A 22,290-nucleotide genomic window follows, 5' to 3' on the forward strand; every position below is an offset into this window, starting at 1 on the left:
AAGACACCTCCAAGGTCATGTGGCCGGCATGACTGCATGGAGCGCCATTACCTTCCCCGCTGGAGCGGTACCTATTGATCTACTCACATTTGCATATTTTCGAACTAGGTTAGCAGGAGCTGGGGCTGACAGCGGTAGCTCATGCCGCTCCCCGGATTCGAACCTGTGACGTTTCGGTCAACAAGCTCAGCGCTTTAACCCACTGCGCCACCGGGGACTCCTAACAACTATTAGGAATTTATTTTTATTTATTTACCCTATTTATACCCCACCTTTCTCTACCCGGAAGGGGACTCAAGGCGGCTTACAACAAAGGCAGTTATTCAATGCCCTAAAACACACACAATTCCAAAATATTAAAATTTAAAATTTTACTCCTGAAAGAGTTATCATAGGAAAAAGGTGTCACCTTTATCACCAATCTTTGTATGCACAACAAGCTAAAATCCAGTTATCATAGGGACAGAAAGTGAGGTGAAGCCTTCTGAACAGCAAAACTAGCATCACAGAGGTGTTCACCCTTACCTATGCTATCCAAAGCATATACACTTTAAAATGTACTTACATACAAATTCAGCTTAAGAACAAACCTACAGAACCTCTCTTGTTTGTAACTTGGGGACTGTCTGTAGTGTGTTATTCTACCACCACCACCACTATTATTATTATTATTATTATTATTATTATTATTATTATTCCTTTGTAATTCCAACAAACTTCCTATACTATCAAAGCTATGGATTGTTTTCTCTTCTCTGGACATCTCATTGTGTTCTGTCCTGTAAAGTGAGCAAGCACTGTTATTTTTAGTTACTTAGCATGTGTTACAATATTTCTTCATTTCAGAAATTCATCGTCCCAAGGAAGGCATGTCACTTTAGGATAGATTTCCTAAACATGTTGCCTTAGTTAAGGAGATCCGCTTTAGAATCAAGCAAAATACTGTAGCCTTTTATCTTGAGGATCGAAGAAACTTTAGAGCAGGGGTCCACAAACTTTTTAAACAGAAGGCCAGGTCACAATCCCTCAAACTCTTGGGGGGGCAGATTATAATTTGAAAAAAGCATGAATGGATTCCTATGCACACTGCACATATCTTATTTGTAGTGCAAAAAACACTTTAAAACAATACAATAATTAAAATGAGAACAATTTTAACAAATATAAACTTATTAGTAATTCAATGGGAGGCATGGGCCTGCATTTGGCTGATGAGATATGATTGTTGTTGTTGTTATGTGCTTTCCAGTCATTTCAGACTCAGGTTGACCCTGAGCGAGGGCCGGGTACATGACCTTGGAGGGCCGTATCCGGCCCCTGGGCCTTAGTTTGAGGACCCCTGCTTTAGAGTATGGCGAGACAGAAATTCTTGTCATAATTCTGGTTATCTCTCTTTAGCACAACTATAATGAAGATTAGCTAATAAGACTTACAGACTTCATTACTTGGATGTTTAATGCCCAAACTCAAGGTGGTTTGAAATTTGGCTTGTTTACAATATTTTTCATTTTTTTAAAAAAGCCTGCATCCATTCACAGCCAGAGAAAATTAATCTTGAACCAACTGGATTATTTTCGCATCAAGTGAGCACTCTAAATTCGTTATTATTTGTCCTATAGTCTAGAGGTGTATAATTGCTTTTCACATGTTTTTGCCATTGTAAAAGAATGAAATAATTATTTGATGAAATGGAATAATCCTATTACAATGTGAAATTGTTTATCACTTTCTCCACTTTTCTTTGTCCAATTAGCTATTGGATTATGTGACTACAACATTACTATTCTCTGACAAAAATGTTGACAGCAACTTGATATCCTGGAACAGAGTTGTTCTTCTTCACGGTAAAGATTATCATTTTAACTAAGACATAGTTTGGCAGAAAGAATTTGACTAGCTCTGCAGTCCTATGGTATGCTCAGCGTACAAGTTATATTTTGTAATAAGGATATTATATTATCTTTTATAATTATCATAGCAACACTATTTTTAAAGCTGGCAAGACACCTGGTGTTCTCCAGTCCACAAAAGTTTTTTTTTCCTATCCATGGAAGCTCAAAAAGTGATATGTTTTATACATTTGAGATCAGCTTCCTCAAAGTCCTGATAACATTACAACATCATAGAAATAGGCACTGGGCATAATTGACAACTTGGAAGGTCCAGGGGAAATATTTCAGATATAGTCTAAAAATCGGAGAGCTCATTGGCCAAATATTTCTTCTTGGACTTTCCAGTGTGCACTTCTCCTGACTGCTCTTCTGGTAGCAGCTTTTCTTCTTCAAAAATGACAGGTCACTGTTAACTCATGATTCCAAGTAACATGTAGGTTGGACGTGAATATTTTTAAAATGCATGAACTGGCTAGGGCTAGTAACAATTGATAATATGGACAAATATAATGAAGCATTTTAAAATGATGATTTTGTGGCTAGATCGTGTTTTAATTTAAGCTAATAGCCTTGTCACACTGGAGACAAAGTAACTCAGGTTGGAGCCTATCTTCTGAGAAGTACCGTATTTTCCGGCGTATAAGATGACTGGGCATATAAGATGACTCCTAACTTCTCCAGTTAAAATATAGAGTTTGGGATATACTCGCCGTATAGCCCTCTTCCAACACACACCAAATAAAAATTTCAAAAACAGATTTAATTTCAATATGGAAATTTTCCTACTACCATACCTCCTTCTCTGCCTCTCAGATCTCGCACATGCATGCCTGAACCGCTTCACTGCAGTCCTCAGGAGCGAGATCTGAGAGGCAGAGAAGGAGGTACGGTAATACGATAGAAAGGCGGGCCAGACGAGTGAAAGAGACGTGTTTTTCTGGGAATAGCACCGCTCTATCTCTTTTTTTCCATACGCCGGACGTCCTTCCCGGTGAGGCACCCCCGCACGTCATCAAGACTACGTTAAGTCACTTCTTCTACTGTACTTGTACAGTGCCGCCCTTGCTGCTTTCATACAATTGCCACATATGGCGGGAATGTGACTGTTTTTGAGTTCCCCCACCATATGCAGCGACTGCAGATTCTCCAGTCCGGCTCGGAAGTTTCAGCACCTGCCCTATAAGACGACCTCTGACTTTTGAGATTTTCCTGGGTTAAAAAGTAGTCTTATACACCAGAAAATACAGTAGGTGCTTGTCATAAATGTAATTTAGTTGTTTAATCATTAAAGTGTACTGTGTTTTGACTGTAGGTCCTCCAGGAACTGGTAAAACCTCTTTATGTAAAGCACTGGCTCAGAAGCTGACAATTAGACTTTCACATAGGTAAGTTATTTGTTGTAGTTTATTAAAATTACAATAATCTGGTCACAAAGTTGGCATGTCATTTTTACCATACAAAGGAATTACTCTGCTACTCAATGCATTTAAATAACATTTGCAGAGGAGAGTTTTCTAGTGGATGTTTCTCCTTCCTACAGTATAATCCAACATAGGATGCATTAAAATAATGCAATCCTTGGTCTTGGCAGCATGTACACATAGGGACATTGCAGAAAGAGGTATTCTGTATCTCTTTATGCAGAATCTTTCCCCTTCAGCTGCACAGCCTCTTTGTAACTTTGTCTCCCAGCCACTGCTGTGCTCCAGAATTGCTGGGTGCATTCTGGTTGTTATGTATCTGGGGAGGTATAAATCATTTTACACTGGTGGTGGAGGCTGCTCCTTTTTCTTTAGGTATGCAAGGGCAGCCGGAACATACTTGGACATATCACTGCAATTGAGCTCTAGTTGGGAGACAGTCATATATAAGTTCTTCTGAGATCTTGTCTTAAGCTAGAGAGAGAAAGTGGGAATGAAGGAGCAGCTTTCCCCAAAACAACAGTGTATATGTTGGATCTGGGTTTAAAACGTAAAGCAAATTTCTGATATATAGTAAGTGTAAGAAACTTTTGTAAAACTTAGTAATACATAATTCAATGAGGGGCAATAATAATATAGCCCTACTTCCACCATGTTCAATTTAGTAAATTCATTTGATGCTTGCATTGAACAAGCATATATATACCTGGCATTGCCATGGTGTTGGAGGGGCCACTTCCACTACCTGCTTACTTCCTTCTCCAAACCTACTTCCCAATGTCACCATTGTAACACTCTGGCAATGACAGGCAAACTCTCTTTGTGGATCTTTCTTTCCTTCCTCTATTTCCCTCATGCATCTTCTCCCTCTCTTTTCTTTCTTTCCTTCCTTCTTCCCTCATACACTGTCCCCCTGGTCTTCTCTTCTTATTCATTCCTTTCTCTACCCATTTTTCCTTTCTGCCTTCCCTTCCTTCACCTCCCCCCCCCCCCTTTTGTGGCTCTTTCTTTCCTTCCTTTCTCCATATTCCCCATACGCCTTCTCCCTCTCTCTTCCACCTTTGTTTCCTCCTTTCTCTTTCTTCCTCTCCTCATACATATGTTACCTAGCTTTGCTTTTTCACCTTTTCCTCTTCTATGTGACCAAAAGGGATGTCTTTTTAGTTCAAACTCTTCAATTATTTTATGTTGGATAATGCATTGTATGTGTGCTATATTTGGTCCAGATCTATCAAGCAATGAGATGATTTTAATTAAAATTTCAGGTACCGTTATGGACAGTTGATAGAGATAAATAGTCACAGTCTCTTCTCTAAGTGGTTTTCTGAGGTAGGTGTTTACTTAATTTTCTCATAAATTCAGCTCTGGATTTTGCGATGAATCTATGTCAGTCCGTTGGGTTTGTATAATGGCTGTTTTATATTTTTCTTGCTTCTTGGGGCCCTTCCACGCAAGCATATAACCCAGAATATCAAGGCAGAAAATCTCATAATATCTGCTTTGAACTGGGCTGAGTCCACACTGCCATATGTTCCAGTTCAAAGCCGATAATGTGGGATTTTATTCAGCTGTGTTGAAGGGGCCTTGGTGTAAAGGATAGTTGACATATGAACAATAAAATGAATGCAAGGGTATGAGTGCCAAGTTTGGTCCAGATCCACCAAGCCACACAGTAGCCTTTGTGGTACAAAACAACGACGAAACAGATGTACATATATACATACATACTGTATTTCATTGCATAATAGTCACCATCACAGAATAGTTGCACTCACAATTTTGGAGTTTCCAGTTTTGGTCTTTTTAAATTCTTTGCATAAATAGCGCTTTGGATATGGAATTTGACTGGAATGGTGATACGGCGGTTAATACGGTTTTTATTGTTTTAATTAATGTTCTGTTTATTGTTTTAATTGTTATATTGCTTTGTTACATTTAATGCCATCAAATTGTGTCAAATGTAAGCCATCCTGAGTCCTGAGTCCCTCTCTGGGGGTTGAGAAGGACAGGGTAGTAAAGTAAAGACTTTCTGTATATATTTCAGATTTCAATATTAATGTCAAAAATACGTAGTATGATTTTACATAGGATTTGTGCTACATTAGAACAGTCAAGACAAATATCACTTAAGTAAAATAAACATTAAATATTAAATAACCAGAAAAATAAAATAAGGTGTAAACAGTAAACTAATCTGGGAATCTGCTATTGCAACACATCCAATGAAGTGGTTTAAAACCAGTATAAAAAAAAAGATTAGGACTAAGTACGTTCCAGTCAATTTGGAGTACATGAAGCTCATTCCAGAAGCGTGTTGAAGAACTGGTGCAAGAGTCCAGAAGAGCCTTGACTGGAAATAAATAAATAATCGTTGCACTCCCTGTCAACCCAAATGCGCCTTGGCTTCTCATCTGAGGGAAACCCCTATAACTCTGAGGGGCAGGTGCACAGATGGGTGAAGGCGTGAGAGCTAGGAGACTGTTAATAATTTTTTTAAGCTGTTAAAAAAATTGCCCAGCTCACTGTTGAGCTAAGCAGTTTGAAAACAGCTGTGAGCTGCGAGTAGAAAAAATTAGGGACCGCTTAAAGCGGGGAGGCTAATTAAAGACACCATAAAACTGCCGGAGAACAAGGAGGAAATATTACGATCAAAAAAAGGCTCGGCATCATAGTGAACGAAGCAACAACTCCCCCTGTGGCTGAATCGAGCAACCTCCAGGATCCGGTGGAAGAACTGCTGAATGGCCTCTATCTGTTTATACGTCTTGTATGTCAAAAACGGCATTGAATGTTTGCCGTGTATATGTGTATTGTGATCTGTCCTGAGTCCCCTTTGGGGTGAGAAGGGCAGAATATAAATACTATAAATATTGGGTTGTTGTAGGTTTTTTTGGGCTATATGGCCATGTTTATTTATTTATTTATTTACTTACTTACTTACGTATTGATCGCCCTACATCCGAGAATGCTCTACGCGATTTACAGCTAAATTGTAAAAGATAAAATACATACATACAGAATTTAAAAATTAACAGAGATCGAATGCTCTAGTAAAAAGCCAGGTCTGTTCTAGAGGCATTCTCATGTTCTAGACGAGAGAATGCCTCTAGAACATGGCCATATAGCCCGATAAAACCTACAACTCAGTGATTCCGGCCATGAAAGCCTTCGACTTGCCAGGGACATTAAAAACAATAAAAAGGGCTTCTATTCTTATGTCAGTAGAAAAAGGAAAAACAAGGAGGCGATAGGACCTCTTCGAGGAGAAGATGGGGCAATGCTGACAGGGGACAGGGAAAAGGCAGAACTACTTAATGCCTTCTTTGCCTCGGTCTTCTCACAAAAAGAGAGTCTTCAACCTCAGCAAGATGGAGTGGATGAGGGATTGGAGGACATCCAACCCCAAATTGGGAAAGAAGTCGTCCAGGAATACCTGGCCGCTCTTAATGAGTTCAAGTCCCCAGGGCCAGATCAACTACACCCAAGAGTACTGAAGGAACTAGCGGAAGTCATTTCGGAACCATTGGCAACCATCTTTGAGAGTTCTTGGAGAACGGGAGAAGTTCCAGCAGATTGGAGGAGGGCCAATGTGGTCCCAATCTTCAAGAAGGGAAGAAAGGACGACCCAAACAACTACCATCTGGTCAGCCTCACGTCGATACCGGGCAAGATTCTGGAAAAGATTGTTAAGGAAGCGGTCTGCAAACACTTAGAAACAAATGCAGTCATCGCTAATAGTCAACATGGATTTATCAAAAACAAGTCATGCCAGACTAATCTGATCTCTTTCTTCGATAGAGCTACAAGCTGGGTAGATGCGGGGAATGCCGTGGATGTAGCGTACCTGGATTTCAGTAAGGCCTTCGACAAGGTCCCCCATGACCTTCTGGCAAGGAAACTAGTCCAATGTGGGCTAGGCAAAACTACGGTGAGGTGGATCTGTAATTGGTTAAGTGGACGAACACAGAGAGTGCTCACTAATGCTTCCTCTTCATCTTGGAAAGAAGTGACGAGCGGAGTGCCGCAGGGTTCCGTCCTGGGCCCGGTCCTGTTCAACATCTTTATTAATGACTTAGATGAAGGGCTAGAAGGCATGATCATCAAGTTTGCAGATGACACCAAATTGGGAGGGATAGCCAATAGTCCAGAGGACAGGAGCAGAATTCAAAACGATCTTGACAGATTAGAGAGATGGGCCAAAACTAACAAAATGAAGTTCAACAGTGACAAATGCAAGATACTCCACTTTGGCAGAAAAAATGAAATGCAAAGATACAGAATGGGGGACAATGCCTGGCTCGAGAGCAGTACGTGTGAAAAAAATCTTGGAGTCCTCATGGACAACAAGTTAAACATGAGCCAACAATGTGATGTGGCAGCAAAAAAAGCCAATGGGATTTTGGCCTGCATCAATAGGAGCATAGTGTCTAGATCTAAGGAAGTAATGCTACCCCTCTATTCTGCTTTGGTTAGACCACATCTGGAATACTGTGTCCAATTCTGGGCACCACAATTCAAGAGAGATATTGACAAGCTGGAATGTGTCCAGAGGAGGGCGACTAAAATGATCAAGGGTCTGGAGAACAAGCCCTATGAGGAGCGGCTTAGGGAACTGGGCATGTTTAGCCTGAAGAAGAGAAGGCTGAGAGGAGATATGATAGCCATGTATAAATATGTGAGAGGAAGCCACAGGGAGGAGGGAGCAAGCTTGTTTTCTGCTTCCTTGGAGACTAGGACGCGGAACAATGGCTTCAAACTACAAGAGAGGAGATTCCATCTGAACATTAGGAAGAACTTCCTGACTGTGAGAGCCGTTCAGCAGTGGAACTCTCTGCCCCAGAGTGTGGTGGAGGCTCCTTCTTTGGAAGCTTTTAAGCAGAGGCTGGATGGCCATTTGTCAGGGGTGATTTGAATGCAATATTCCTGCTTCTTGGCAGGGGGTTGGACTGGATGGCCCATGAGGTCTCTTCCAACTCTTTGATTCTATGATTCTATGAAAGCTGCTGTGTTTCGGTGTCAATTGTTTTAACATAGCTGTTTTGAATATAAAGCTAGGTCTTAGCCATTCCCAAACATTGTCCTGTTTGAGATAATACTCTTGTTTAGGGGTAAACGAATGGCTCCCTTATTACATTATGCAGCCAACATTATCCTCTTTCTCTTCAGGTTGGAGAAGCCATCGGAGGGGGACTCAGGGCGGCTTCCAATTGGCAACAATTCGATTCCGCATAATAAAATACAAAACAGCAATTATAACAGTTAAAAGCATGAACATTAAGATATAAAGATTAAAACAGTATACTTACAGTCCACTGAGCTATTTCCAGTCTGGTGGTTAGTTATCTAGCCATGTACTATGATTGAGTACTCCGTTTAACTTATCCATAATCCACAAGTAAATAAATAGGGGCAGGCCTCATTTGCTTTCACTGCATAATAGGATTTCCCTTTTTGTAGGGGAAAAAAGAGATGAATGTGACTATAATGTGGTGAAATACGGTACTCTGACTTTTATATAGATTGATAGAAGGTTATTATAAAGGTGCCAAATCCACCAAATCACACCAAATTCAATTTCCAAAAATAGGTTCAACTCTTTTAAAGTGTGGACTAAAATGAAGATTTGATGGCTCATTGACAGAGAAGCTGCCACTATGCTAGAAAAGACCAGTTTTGTCCAGGATTCTGTATTAATCAAATTGCTCATTCTTCAATATTAGAGGAATGTATAAGGATGCATTCATACTCACAAAGCTAAGGTGGAACACTGAGAATCGATCCATCCAAATTTCTGAGAAGAGTGCCGCTCCATTTCTGCCTCAGGTTTTTATGTTTCTTGGGAAATTTGTGCCATTGTTTGAAGAACGTAATTCGCAGTTTGAAAGCCATCACACTAAATGGCTCAATGTGTACTATTCAATCCTTGTTAGTAATTGTCATCGCGCCAAGTATTTATACTTGCCAACCTTGAAGTAATTACTTGTATATATCATTTTTTCTACTAGAGTGGCAAACTTGTTACTAAAATGTTCCAGAAGATTCAAGCACTAATTGATGACAAAGATGCCCTTGTATTTGTACTGATTGATGAGGTATGACCGCTTTACTTATTAAAGTGAAGAAATAACTGCACCACAAGCTATTTATGAGTTGTCTTGGGAACAAAATGTCGTATGATTGACTATACTGGTTTCTCAGCTCTAGCTGTTTGAGTTTGGAGGAAAAGCACCACTTAAGATGATTTTGCACAGCAATCACATCGCATGGAAGGAATACCCAAAGTTGACTCACCTAGCAATCTATAACATTGTGTCTTTGTAAAAAGCGCAGAAATTTATTTATTTATTTACAGGCAATATATCATTGTCCTTCTTTAGGGGTCCCTTTCAAATCTATTTATTTATTTCGCACACTTCTACCCCACCCTTCTCAACCCCCGAGGGGGGACTATGATACCATATCTCTCTATGTGTGAATCATATCTATCTATCTATCTATCTATCTATCTATATCTGTGGCTGGATGGCTCTTTCTCAGGAGGGCTTTGATTATGTTTTCTTGCCCTGGTGAAGAGAATTGGACTGGATGGCCTTAAGTATTTTCTGTTGATCATGGGGGTTCTGTGTGGGACGTTTGCCCCAATTCTGTTGGTGGTGGGGTTCAGAATGATCTTTGATTGTAGGTGAACTATAAATCCCAGTAACTACAACTCCCAAATGTCAATGTCCCCCAAACTCCATCTGTGTCCATATTTGGGCTTATGGAACATTCGTGCCAAGTTTGGTCCAGATCTTTCATTGTTTGAGTCCACAGTGCTCTCTGGATGTAGGTGAACTACAACTCCCAAACTCAAGGTCAATGCCCACCAAACCCTTCTAGTGTTTTTTGTTTGTCATGGGAGTCCTGTGTGCCAAGACTGGTTCAGTTCCATTGTTGGTGGAGTTCAGAATGCTTTTTGATTATAGGTGAACTATAAATCCCAGGAACTACAACTCCCAAATAACAAATTCAATTTTTGAGTGATGGTCACTCCTTGGGTTAGTAGGTGCTGTGACCAATCTTCCATCCCTCTTTCTCTCTCGCCTTCCTTCCTTCTCTCCCTCTTTCCTTCATTCTTTCCTTTTTTCCTTTCCTTCTCTCTTCTCTCCCTCCCTCCCCCCTTTTCTTTTGTTTTCCTTCTTTTTCTCCTTTCTTCCTTCTCTCCCTTTCCTTCCTTTGGTCTTCACTTCCACCCCTCCTCCTCTCTTTCCTACTTTCTTTCCCTCCCTCTTTCTCTCTCTCCTTTCTGCTCTGCCGCTTCCCTTCCTTCCCTTCTTTACCTCTTGCCTGGGCGCTGGGAGGAAGGATCCTCGGAGCCAGGCACGAAGCAGGTGGGAGGGAGGCGCTTTGGAGGCAGGCCTCGCTCATCCAGCGCTGCCTCTTTTCTCTGCCATGGCTGCGGGACACCTTCTCGCCTGTGCCGTTGGTGCCTCTGGCGCTGGGGGGAAAAATGGGTTTGGACGCATGCACAGTGTTCTCTTTTAAAATTTAAGGTTTTACTGTTTTTTTGGGATGAATTTTTTTGAGTGCAGGACATAGATTGCCCTGAATGCTGTGTTCTGTCCAAATTTGGTGTCAATTCCCCCAGTGGTTTTTGAGTTCTGTTAATATCACAAATGAACAATACATTTTTATTTATATAGATTTACAGCATTTATATACCGCTTTTCTCACCCCTAGGGGGACTCAAAGCGGTTTACGCATAGATAGTGGCAAAAATTCAATGCCTTACAACTACAATATTAAAACCATACTTTAAACATAAATCATATTAAAAACAGTACATCATCAAATATCAAAACAGTTATTAAAACCATAAAACAATCTCATCAGTCAAGTCGCCGTTCCAGTTCTTGTCCCACTAAAAGAAATGGAATAAACAATATAGTTCACAATAAACAATGCTTGGTATATTAACTTTTAGAAGATTAAGTCTTAGAAGATTATTTTAACTATATATTGTTTGCTGTATTTTTATGTTTTATGTAATTTATTGTGCTATTGTTTGTGTTTTTAACTTCTTTTATTGTATTGTGTTGTAGAGCTTGGCCTCATGTAAGCCACCCCGAGTCCCCATCGGGGAGATGGTGGCGGGGTATAAATCAAGCTGCTGCTGCTTCTTCTTCTTCTTCTTATTTTATTTATTTATTTATTTAGTGTACTTCTACCCCGCCCTTCTCAACCCCCGAGGGGGGACTCAGGGTGGCTTACAAACAGGCACAATTCGATGCCTACACAATAATACAAAACGTATAAAAACAGCAGTTAAACAATTATAACAATTAAAACAATCAATATGTATCACAATCAATAACCAGTCTCATGCTCAGTGTTCGCCAACTCAAAGTCCATACTTCATTCCCCATTGTCTATTCCAAACGCCTGGTCCCAAATCCATGTTTTTAATTTCCTTCTAAAAGTAAGGAGGGATGTCACTGATCTAATTTCCCCGGGGAGTGAGTTCCATAGGCCACCACTGATAAGGCCCTGCTCCTCGTCCCCGCCAATCTCACTTGTGATAGAGGTGGGGCCGAGAGCAGGGCCTCCCCAGATGATCTTAAACTCTGAGGTGGGACGTAGAGGGAGATCCGTTCGGACAATATTATTATTTAAATTATTATTAGGGAAGAATATTCTAATCAAGTCTTAAAAAATCATCAAATTTCCAGGACTATATCATTGTCTGTCTATCTACAATTCCGCCATATTCAAATATGTAGGTAAAAGAACATTAGCATCCTTACCTCATGATCCCTGCTGACATTTTCAGCACTGAACTCACATGTCACAAAGCATCAGAAATTAAAGTTGGCATGGCAACATTCACTCCATAGTATTATTTTCTTATACCGTGCTGCCTTATAATTTCTATAACTTCTAGTGCACATTCTATGTTTTGTAATGGGTGGGAGAGAGAATGTGACAGTGTATAAATCTTAACCTATAAAAACTCATATGACAGTGAAGATCTGGGTTTCCACAGGTTGATCAGTGTTGTTTCCTAATTTCCCAGGTTCTGAGTAAAACCTCCATGACTCTTTCCAGCACAAAACTCTGGGTACAAATAAGTTCCTTACCTGGTGGCCTTTCTTCATTTTTGAGGTCAGCCTCTAGGAGTGTAGCCAGCCAGCCAAATGGCAATTTGGCATAATGTGGTCAGATAATATTGGGAAGTATGTCTAGGTTTTGCTGCTTTGTGACATCACAGTGTTGGTTGTGAAGATGATGTTTGGGGCTAAAAATAAATGTCAGCAGGAATCAAGAGAAAAAAAATGTAAATGTGCTTCTTCCTGAATATTTGTGATGGTGAAACTGGAAGTAGTCAGTGGTATATTTCCCTGGTGAATTCGGTTTGGTCATTTGATTTGAAGAGTTAGTTAGAATACTCTCTCCTGACTATTATTTGGGAAGATAACCGGAGCATAATTTATTGTAAAATACATTTTTATAATATGTATTGTACTTTTTACCAAGATGAAAAGGTTTTTGGATTGCTAAGTTTGTCCTTTTCAAGTCCTCTTTCACTACATTATGTCTCTCTGTGCGTTCATTATCTTCAAGCTATATGTCAGCTCATGGGAACTCCATGAATTTCATTTAGTTTTCTTAGGCAAGGAATAAGCAGAGGTGTTTTTGCCAGCTCCTTTCTCTGAAATATACCCTACAGTACTTAGTATGAGAGTTGAATGAAAAGAAATTCCTCCACCTTCGTTAATAATAATAATAATAATAATAATAATAATAATAATAATCTTTATTTATACCCTGCCACCATCTCCCCAAAGGGGACTCGGGGCGGCTAACATGAGGCCAAGTCCGAAGATACAACACAGCAAAATGAAAACAAAAACAACAAAAATTACATCACAATAGAATACATAAATTAACAAGATAAAATAAACAGTGCAAAATAACATAATAAAAGTAGAACACAATGGGTGGGCCAAATGAACGAGGTAAAATGATAAAACCCTGGATGAGATATGAGTAAAAAGTGAATTTGTGCAGGAGGAGCTCAAAAAGAATGAACAATGAGGTTAGGCCTTCATTAAGGATGGGGGAAAGTGCATCATAAGGACAACACTATAGATGGATCAGACAGAAATGGGATTTATGGTCACTCTCCAAAGGCACATTGGAAGAGCCAAGTTTTCAGATCTTTCTTAAAGGCTGCTAGGGTGGGGGCTTGCCTGATCTCACCAGGCAGCGAGTTCCAAAGCTTGGGGGCCATAGCGGAGAAGGACCTCTCCCTTGTTCCCGCAAGTCGTGCCTGTGATAGAGGAAGGGGCGAAAGGAGGGTCTCCCCAGTGGATCAAAGGGATCGTACAGGTTTGTGGTAGGAGATGCGGTCATGAAGGTAGGCGGGTCCCAAACCGTTGAGGGCTTGAATGGTAATAACCCGCACCTTCAATTGGGACCAGAAAATGAACAGCAGCCAATGGAGCTCCTTAAAGAGGGGGGTTGACCGCTTCCTGTAATTCGCCCCACTTAGTAATCTGGTTGCCGAACGCTGGACCAATTGAAGTTCAAGTGAAACCCCCACGTTCGTTACTTGGGTTTGGATGGGAATATTTTAATAAATCCTTAGAATGTGCTCCCAGGTTCTGAGTAAAACCCCCATGACCCTTTCCAGCACAAAACTCTGGGTACAAATAAGTTCCATACCTGGTGGTCTTTCTTCATTTTTGATGTCAGCCTCTAGGAGTGTAGCCAGCCAGCCAAATGGCAATGTGGCATATTGTGGTCAGATAATATTGGGGTATGTCTATGGCAACTCTAGGTTTTGCTGCTTTGTGACATCACAGTGTTGGTTGTGAAGATGATGTTTGGGGCTAAAAATAAATGTCAGCAGGAATCAAGAGAAAAAAAAATGTAAATATGCTTCTTCCTGAATATTTGTGATGGTGAAATTGGAATTAGTCAGTGGTATATTTCCCTGGTGAATTAGGTTTGGTCATTTGATTTGAAGAGTTAGTTAGAATACTCTCTCCTGACTATTATTTGGGAAGATAACCGGAGCATAATTTATTGTAAAATACCTTTATCTAGAGCTAAGGAGCAGATGGCAGGGGAACATGCAGCAGCATCCAATGTAGACAGAGATCACTGGATAAAGGAATTTTTAGCATGCAGTATTTTATGCTGGAAAGGGTCAGAGAGGTTTTGGTCAAAACGTGGGAAAATGCATTGGTCAACATGTAAAACGTAGGTCCATATATTCATTAACATGTTTTTATAGGCCAAGACACACACATTTGGTTTCTCCTATTTATCCTAAAAATGTAAATAAAGTGATAAACAACCAATTTTGGACAGAAAAACAAGGAGCAGCATGTTTATCACTCTGTCCTGAGAATAAGGTAGGGATATGAACGTTTAAATATGTTGCTCCTTGTATGAAGAAATTCATCACACTCTCCTGTTTTGCCGAAACCATTAAGAGATCTGTAAGCAGATTTTGCAGTCTCCGTGTTACGGGCAAGATGGGTTCTGTAGGTTTGTTCTTAAGTTGAATTTGTATGTAAATTGGAACAGGAAGTCACAGGGAGGAGGGAGCAAGCTTGTTTTCTGCTTCCCTGGAGACTAGGGTGCGGAACAATTGCTTCAAACTACAAGAAAGGAGATTTCATCTGAACATGAGGAAGAACTTCCTGACTGTGAGAGCCGTTCAGCAGTGGAACTCTCTGCCCCAGAGTGTGGTGGAGGCTCCTTCTTTGGAAGCTTTTAAACAGAGGCTGGATGGCCATCTGTCAGGGGTGCTTTGAATGCAATATCCCTGCTTCTTGGCAGGGGGTTGGACTGGATGGCCTTTAACTCTTCCAACTCTATGATTCTATGATTCTAGGTACATTTTTAAGTGCAACTCCAGCAATTTTTATTTTTGGATAGCATAGGGAAGAGTTAAACACCCCTGTGACATTTCTTTTGCTGTCCATGCCCCTATTCAGAAGATCCCACTTCACTTTCTGTCTCTGTGATAATTGCACGTTGAAAATTTTGGCTTGTGGAAACACGAATTGGTGATAAAGCTTCAGTGGAGACACCTTTTTCTTTTTCAACTCTTCCAGGAGTGAATTTCCTTTCCTAGGGGTAGATTTTCTCTCACTTCCTGTTGTCTCACCCAAGTTTATACCTAGGAGTTGTATGTAAGTCGGGTGTTTGTAACTCAGGGACTGTATACATAATTGTATATACATAATTACATATGCACCTGTATCTATATGGGAAAACATTTAGGTTGGTTGTTTGAGAAAATATCTGCTGCATGTTATCATCATCATCATCATCTTTAATTAATCGCTCTCCATCCGAGATGCTCCAGGCGATTTACATTGCAGAAATTATACAGGATAAAACACATACATACAAATATTAACATTAACATGGGTCAAATGCTCTAGTAAAAAGCCAGGTCTTAAGTGCTAGCATAAAATGCCCTAAGTTACACATGGCTCTCCAATAGGGAGGCAAGGAATTCCATAAGGCGGGGACAGAAATAGAGAAGGCCCTGTGTCTGGTGCTTTCCAAGTGCACTTCCCTAGGACCCGGCATATAGGAAAAATCGCGTTGGGATGGTTGTGGCGACCTCCGATGATGGTAGAAGAAGAGACGGTCTCTAAGATACAATGGACCCTGGCCATATAAAGTTTTAAAGGTCAGGACCAGCATCTTATACAAACCACGATACTCAATTGGGAGCCAGTGTAGATGCTGCAGCACTGGTGTTATATGGCATTTCATGGGCGTTTTTGTGAGTAACCTGGCTGCAGAATTCTGGACAATACGGAGCTTTCGGGTTGTAGAAATAGGAAGGCCAACATACAAGGCATTACAATAGTCCAGCCTAGATGTGACCGTGGCATGGATGACTGCTATCTGCTCCTTGCCTGGTTGTTTAGCTCTAGATAAAGGCATGCTGGCCAGTACTTCTTTAAATAAATGGAGGGTGTCTTTATGGCAGCAGGGAGAATTAAAGCAAGTGGAGAGGATTGTATGGCATCAGGATGAGGTACAGTGGGAGATGCAGTTCAATGTACCAGAGCTTTTTGGTTGGAGGAAAGGTGCAATTGGCCACTCCTTGCATCTGTCATTTGAGGCAGTGTCTCACTGTGTAATATTAGGGCCAGTCCTGTCCCAAACAGCAAAGCATTTCTGATTGACAACATAATCATATTAATTTAATGCATTCTTTTTAATTGTATTTTCTGTTTTCCAGTTCCAGTGTAGCTTTTAGTGTGAGAGGTTGCATATTATCTAACAGAGCTGGTAGTATTTTAATTATTGCAATTACTCTGCCTAAAAATAGCCTTCATGAGAGTGCTTGTTTTGCAGGTGGAAAGCCTCACAGCAGCTCGTAGTGCTGTTCGAGCAGGTACTGAGCCGTCTGATGCGATCCGTGTCGTAAATGCAGTACTGACACAAATAGATCAGATCAAAAGGTAACTACTTTTTGCAAAATAGGAGAAATTAACTAGAAACAGAGGAAACAGAGTGTTCCTATTTTGCAAAATAAGTGTTTCAAAGTATGCTGTCCTGAAACAAAACAATTTTATAACCTCACTAGCCATCCCCTGCCACGCGTTGTTGTGGCCCAGTCTGGGGATCTGGAAAATAAAGTAATGAGAAAGTGTTGGTTTCTAATATATGTAATGTCTTTCTGCTTGTGGGTAAACAGTATTTCTTGCTTTTTCTTTGTCAGGGTTGATGTAGAGATTGTCTGGTTTGCCTACTCTGGAAAATGCAACATATCAGTTTCCTTCTTTAGGGGTCCCTTTCAAATCTATGATACTATATCTCTGTGTGTGTGTGAATCATATATATCTATCTATATCTATGGCTGGATGGCTCTCTGGAGGGCCTTGATTACATTTTCTTGCCCTGGTGAAGGGAGTTGGACTGGATGGCCTTGAGTATTTTCTGTTGGTCATGGGGGTTCTGTGTGGGACGTTTGCCCCAATTCAGTCATTTGTGGGGTTCAGAATGATCTTTGATTGTAGGTGAACTATAAATCCCAGTAACTACTAATCCCAAATATCAAGGTCTATTTCCCCCAAACTCCATTTATGTGTATATTTGGGCATATGGAATATTTGTGCCAAGTTTGGTCCAGATCCATCATTGTTTGAGTCCGCAGTGAACTATAGGTGAACTATAAATCCCAGTAACTACTAATCCCAAATATCAAGGTCTATTTTCCCCAAACTCCATTTATGTGCATATTTGGCCATATGGAATATTCGTGCCAAGTTTGTTCCAGATCCATCATTGTTTGAGTCCGCAGTGCTCTCTGGATGGAGGTGAACTACAACGCCCAAACTCAAGATCAATGCCCACAAAACCCTTCTAGTGTTTTTTGTTGGTCACTGGAATCCTGTGTGCTGAGTTTGGCTCAATTCCATCATTGGTGGAGTTCAGAATGCTCTTTGATTGTAGATGAACTATAAATTCCAGCAACTACAACTCCCAAATGACAAAATCAATTTTTTGAGTGATGGTCACTCGTTGGCCTGATAGGTGTCTTGTGTCCAAATTTTGTGTCAATTTGTCCAGTGGTTTTTTAGTTCTGTTAATCCCACAAAAGAACATTACATTTATATATATATATAGATTACATCGAACAAAATGACCTTATTTGAAGATATGGTAAATTCTTTCTTTGTAAGATTTTGCTTCAAGAAATCATATGGATTTGATCCAGATTCAGATGGGCCCCCTGTGTTGTGCAGGCAGCTTGTGGGTCACCTTTCAAACAAATTAAATATATTACTAGCTTTTTTCTGTTTTAAAAATCATTATATTAAATTATCTTCGTATGATTTAATTACAGAAAATAATCATTTCCTCTGTTGCTAGATCTTATGTTTTCAAAGGAGATTTGAAAATATAGGTGCAACGTTTTAAAGTGTACTCTGTGGTTTTAATCAGTATCTACATAAACAGACAATTAACTGAAATCATGTCAGTTTTCAAATCTTGTTCTGCCAAAGAATTTAGGAAATGAGTTGAGTTTTATTTCTGTGTTTAAAGGTATCCTAATGTTGTTATCTTAACAACTTCAAATATCACGGAGAAAATTGACATGGCCTTTGTGGACAGAGCAGACATCAAGCAATACATTGGCCCTCCTTCTGCCGCAGCAATATTTAAAATCTACCTTTCATGCTTGGAAGAACTAATGAAGGTAAACACTGCAGGAATGAATAGTCATATTATATTTAGCTATGGCAATAATACAACAGGCTAATCCCATAATTTCATTCAGATTTGCAGAAAATAACAAGGGGTTTGGAAACCAAGTCTGATGAGGAAATGTTGGCAATGTTTTGGCAGGAAAAGAGAAGATTAAAGAGACATATGATGGTGGTTTACAAATATCTAATTGGTTGTCATGTAGAAAATAGACCAGATTGGTTTGTTCTACAGTTCAGAAATAGAACCAATGGTTTGAAATGTCAGGGAAGCAGTATTGGAGGATGCTTGCCATAGATGCAGGCGAAACGTCAGGAGAGAATGCCTCTAGACCATGGCCATGTAGCCCGAAAAAACCTTCAACAACCCAGTGATTCCAGCCATGAAAGCCTTCGACAATATAGTATTGGCTAAAGTTTGGAAAGGGGTCAGTTGACATCAGGCAGTCATGGGCCTTGGAAATTTAAATTTTGCATCCAGATGGATACACAATCTGGCAGTGTCCACTAGCACATCCATGTGGGCTGGTCTGATTTCCATGTCAACACAATTGACATGGCAACATGCTCTGGACGGGTCATAATGTCTAAAAGGTTATGCTCATGTTCATTTGGCTAAAAGAACATGCTACTGGGATGCCTCATGCCACCTCCGCAGATCCAGTGTTACATCCAATAGAAAATAATGACTAATGCAGCCTTGTTGTAGATGTCACAGAAGATAAATCAAATCAGACAAGTCACGTTGCAAAATGGAATGGCCCTGGATTGCGTATTAGCCCAAGGAGTATGTGTGTATATTAATAAGGCCAAATACACACTGTACAGATCAATGCAGATATAATAGAAAAAGCCCAAAAGGCTAAATAAACTTATTAAAAGACATCCTGCAGAAAATTCTTTTGACTGGTTATTTGACTAGAGGAGTCTAGTGAGTAGTGCCATAAAAATGAATAAAATATTTGCATTTAAGTAGAGACAGTCTAGCTCAGTGGGGTCCTTAAACTATGGCCCGGGGGCCAAATACGACCCTCCAAGGTCATTTACCCAGCCCTCTCTCAGGGTCAACCTAATTCTGAAATGAATTGTAAGCACACAACAACTACAACAATCCTATCTCATTAGTCAAAAGCAGGCCCACACTTCCCATTGAAATACTAATAAGTTTATATTTATTAAAATGGTTCTTCATTTTAAATATTGTATTGTTTTAAAGTGTTTTTTTTTTGCACTACAAATAAAATATGTGCAGTGTGCATAGGAATTCATTCATTTTTTTTTCAAATTATAATCTGGCCCTCTGTCAGGATCCGCTGGATCTTAGAAAGGAAACTCGCACTCACAAGTAGGTACTCGGATTTGGAGTTTATTTCAGTCCATACAGAGCAAAGCCAAAGCGAGAACTGAGGTTTCCCGCCCAAAGTCTCCAGATCCCCCCTCCTGGCTTCGCCTCCTCCTTCTCCCCCTTGCTTATCAGAGTTTAGACTAAGATTCCTTTTCCCACAGCTTCAAAGCAAAACCCATGCCCAGATGTCCTGCCATAAACCCATCTATCATGACTACTCCCTCTAGTGTCAGGAAGAAGACTTCTTGGAATCTCGAACATGAAGGCACATCCTGACACCCTCCAATAGTTTGAGAGACTGTGACTTGGCCCTCTGTTTAAAAAGTTTGAGGACCCCTGGTCTAGCTGTTAAAGATATTGTAGTTCTGTGTCTTATTTGAGAAAAGGATTTCATTTGATGACATGCAAAGTATCCTCCAATTATGTGATTCTATGAAGTGATTTTTTATATGAGTAGCATGCATTTTGAGCTTCATATTTTTATATTACTTTCTTTCTAAAGTGCCAAATAATATATCCTCGACAGCAGCTGCTGACATTGCATGAGCTAGAGATGATTGGTTATTTAGAAAACGATGTGTCAAAATTGAGTCTCATATTAAAAGCAATTTCAAGGTAGGATTCTTTGGTTTTATTTCCCTACTCTTAACTGTAATTTTTACATATTCAGCATAGGTTATGATTCTTCAAAGAGACTTGGTTGTTATTACAAGTCATATCACAGTTATCAATCCATCCTCTAATGTTGACCATGTCAGGATAGTATTCCAGACCTTGACGTGTTCAGCACAAAGCTAATTTTGGCAATGTTGTGTTCCTAGTTAGAAAAGGTTTGTAAAAAATACACCAAAACTGGATACAACTATCAATGAAGGAGTATTGCTGTTTCTGGGCAAATTTTAGAATTCTGCTCCCCAGAATCAAAGTTTAGTAGTGAAGAACAAACATGGTAAAGTGATAAACTCAGTCATCCAAGTTTCTATCTCTAGTGTGAGATACAATCTGATTTTGGAAGCTAGGTGGAATTATTGCTCAGATGGAAGGCTACAGGAGAGAACTAGGGCTAGAAAAGAATTGTGCATGAAATCTTGGAGAGCTGCTGCCCGTTAGAGCTGCCAGTACTGAATCAGTATAATGCAATTCCTTTTTTCTTTGAATTTTCCAATTCTAATTTATTGATTTTAAGATGCTATCGGTTGTAAGATGCACACTAATTTCAGTACCACCAACAGGAAAAATCTCTCTCTCTCTCTATATATATATATATACAGGGTGAGGCAGCATAACTTCCTTTTTTCAAAACTCAATAAAACCCATTGTATAAATGAGATTTTTTTATATAATGTAGGTGCATACCTAAAGTTTTGTTTTACTTAATTTTGAATATCAAATTAGGTAGGTGACGTCCCCCATTCTCCATTCTCCATACACTGAGTAAACCGATTTCTGGTGTTTGTCATGACTCTTGCCAGCATAGCAGGCATTATGTTGGCAATTTCTTCCTGGATGTTGGTCTTCAAATCTTGTAGGGTCCTTGGACAGTTCACATAAACACGGGATTTCTGCATAGATTACTGCAATGCGCTCTACGTGGGGTTGCCTTTGAAGACAGCCCGGAAGCTTCAAATGGTCCAGCGTGCGGCAGCCAGGTTGCTAACAGGAGCGGCGCTCAGGGAGCACACAACTCCTCTGCTGCATCAGCTCCACTGGCTGCCAGTTTGCTACTGGGCTCAATTCAAAGTGCTGGTTTTAGCCTATAAAGCCCTAAACGGTTCCTGCCCAGCCTACCTATCTTAACGCATCTCTTCCTACAAACCCTCCAGGAAGTTAAGATCATCTGAGGAGGCCCTGCTCTCGATCCTGTCTGCTTCGCAAGCACGCTTGGCGGGGACAAGAGACAGGGCCTTCTCTGTGGTGGCCCCTCGTCTGTGGAACTCCCTGCCTAGGGATATTAGATCAGCCCCCTCCCCCTCCTGACTTTTCGGAAGAGAGTAAAAACCTGGCTCTTTGAGCAAGCATTTGAAACCCCAGAATAAATAGTCAAGCTTGAAATGGAGAATGACCGAGGAACGGCCAAGATGATGAAACAGATGAGGATTGGAACAAGAGGATATAGCTCATTTTAAACTGTTATTGCACTGTCTTTTTTGTCTAAATGCACTTAATTGTTTTTGCTTTTTGAATGTATGTATTGATGGCATCGAATTGTGCCGATATGTAGACTGCCCTGAGTTGGCTGTGGGCTGATATGGGCGGGATATTAATCAATTAATTAATTAATTTCAAAAAAAACCCATAGAAAAAAATCACAAGGGGCCAAATCTGGAGAGTGGGCCGGCCACTCCAAATCCATTCGAAAAGTAGGCCTCAACGGCAAAAGCACGCTCCTCACTGTTCCAACGCAT

General features: G+C 40.2%; 1 protein-coding gene across 1 annotated transcript in view; it reads left to right on the plus strand.

Moving 5' to 3' along the window:
* The window catches only part of TRIP13 (thyroid hormone receptor interactor 13), a 38,761-nt gene that overhangs the window by 14,602 nt on the left and 1,869 nt on the right, over nt 1-22,290 (plus strand). Inside the window, exons 6-12 of the mRNA XM_060781480.2 lie at nt 1,754-1,844; nt 3,205-3,277; nt 4,579-4,642; nt 9,319-9,405; nt 16,685-16,791; nt 18,380-18,533; nt 20,388-20,500. Of these exons, the coding sequence (XP_060637463.2) occupies nt 1,754-1,844; nt 3,205-3,277; nt 4,579-4,642; nt 9,319-9,405; nt 16,685-16,791; nt 18,380-18,533; nt 20,388-20,500 (689 nt within the window). The remainder of the gene's footprint in view (nt 1-1,753; nt 1,845-3,204; nt 3,278-4,578; nt 4,643-9,318; nt 9,406-16,684; nt 16,792-18,379; nt 18,534-20,387; nt 20,501-22,290) is intronic.

This window comes from Anolis sagrei, chromosome 6, assembly GCF_037176765.1.
Source record: "Anolis sagrei isolate rAnoSag1 chromosome 6, rAnoSag1.mat, whole genome shotgun sequence".
NCBI classification, from domain to species: Eukaryota; Metazoa; Chordata; class Lepidosauria; order Squamata; family Dactyloidae; genus Anolis; species Anolis sagrei.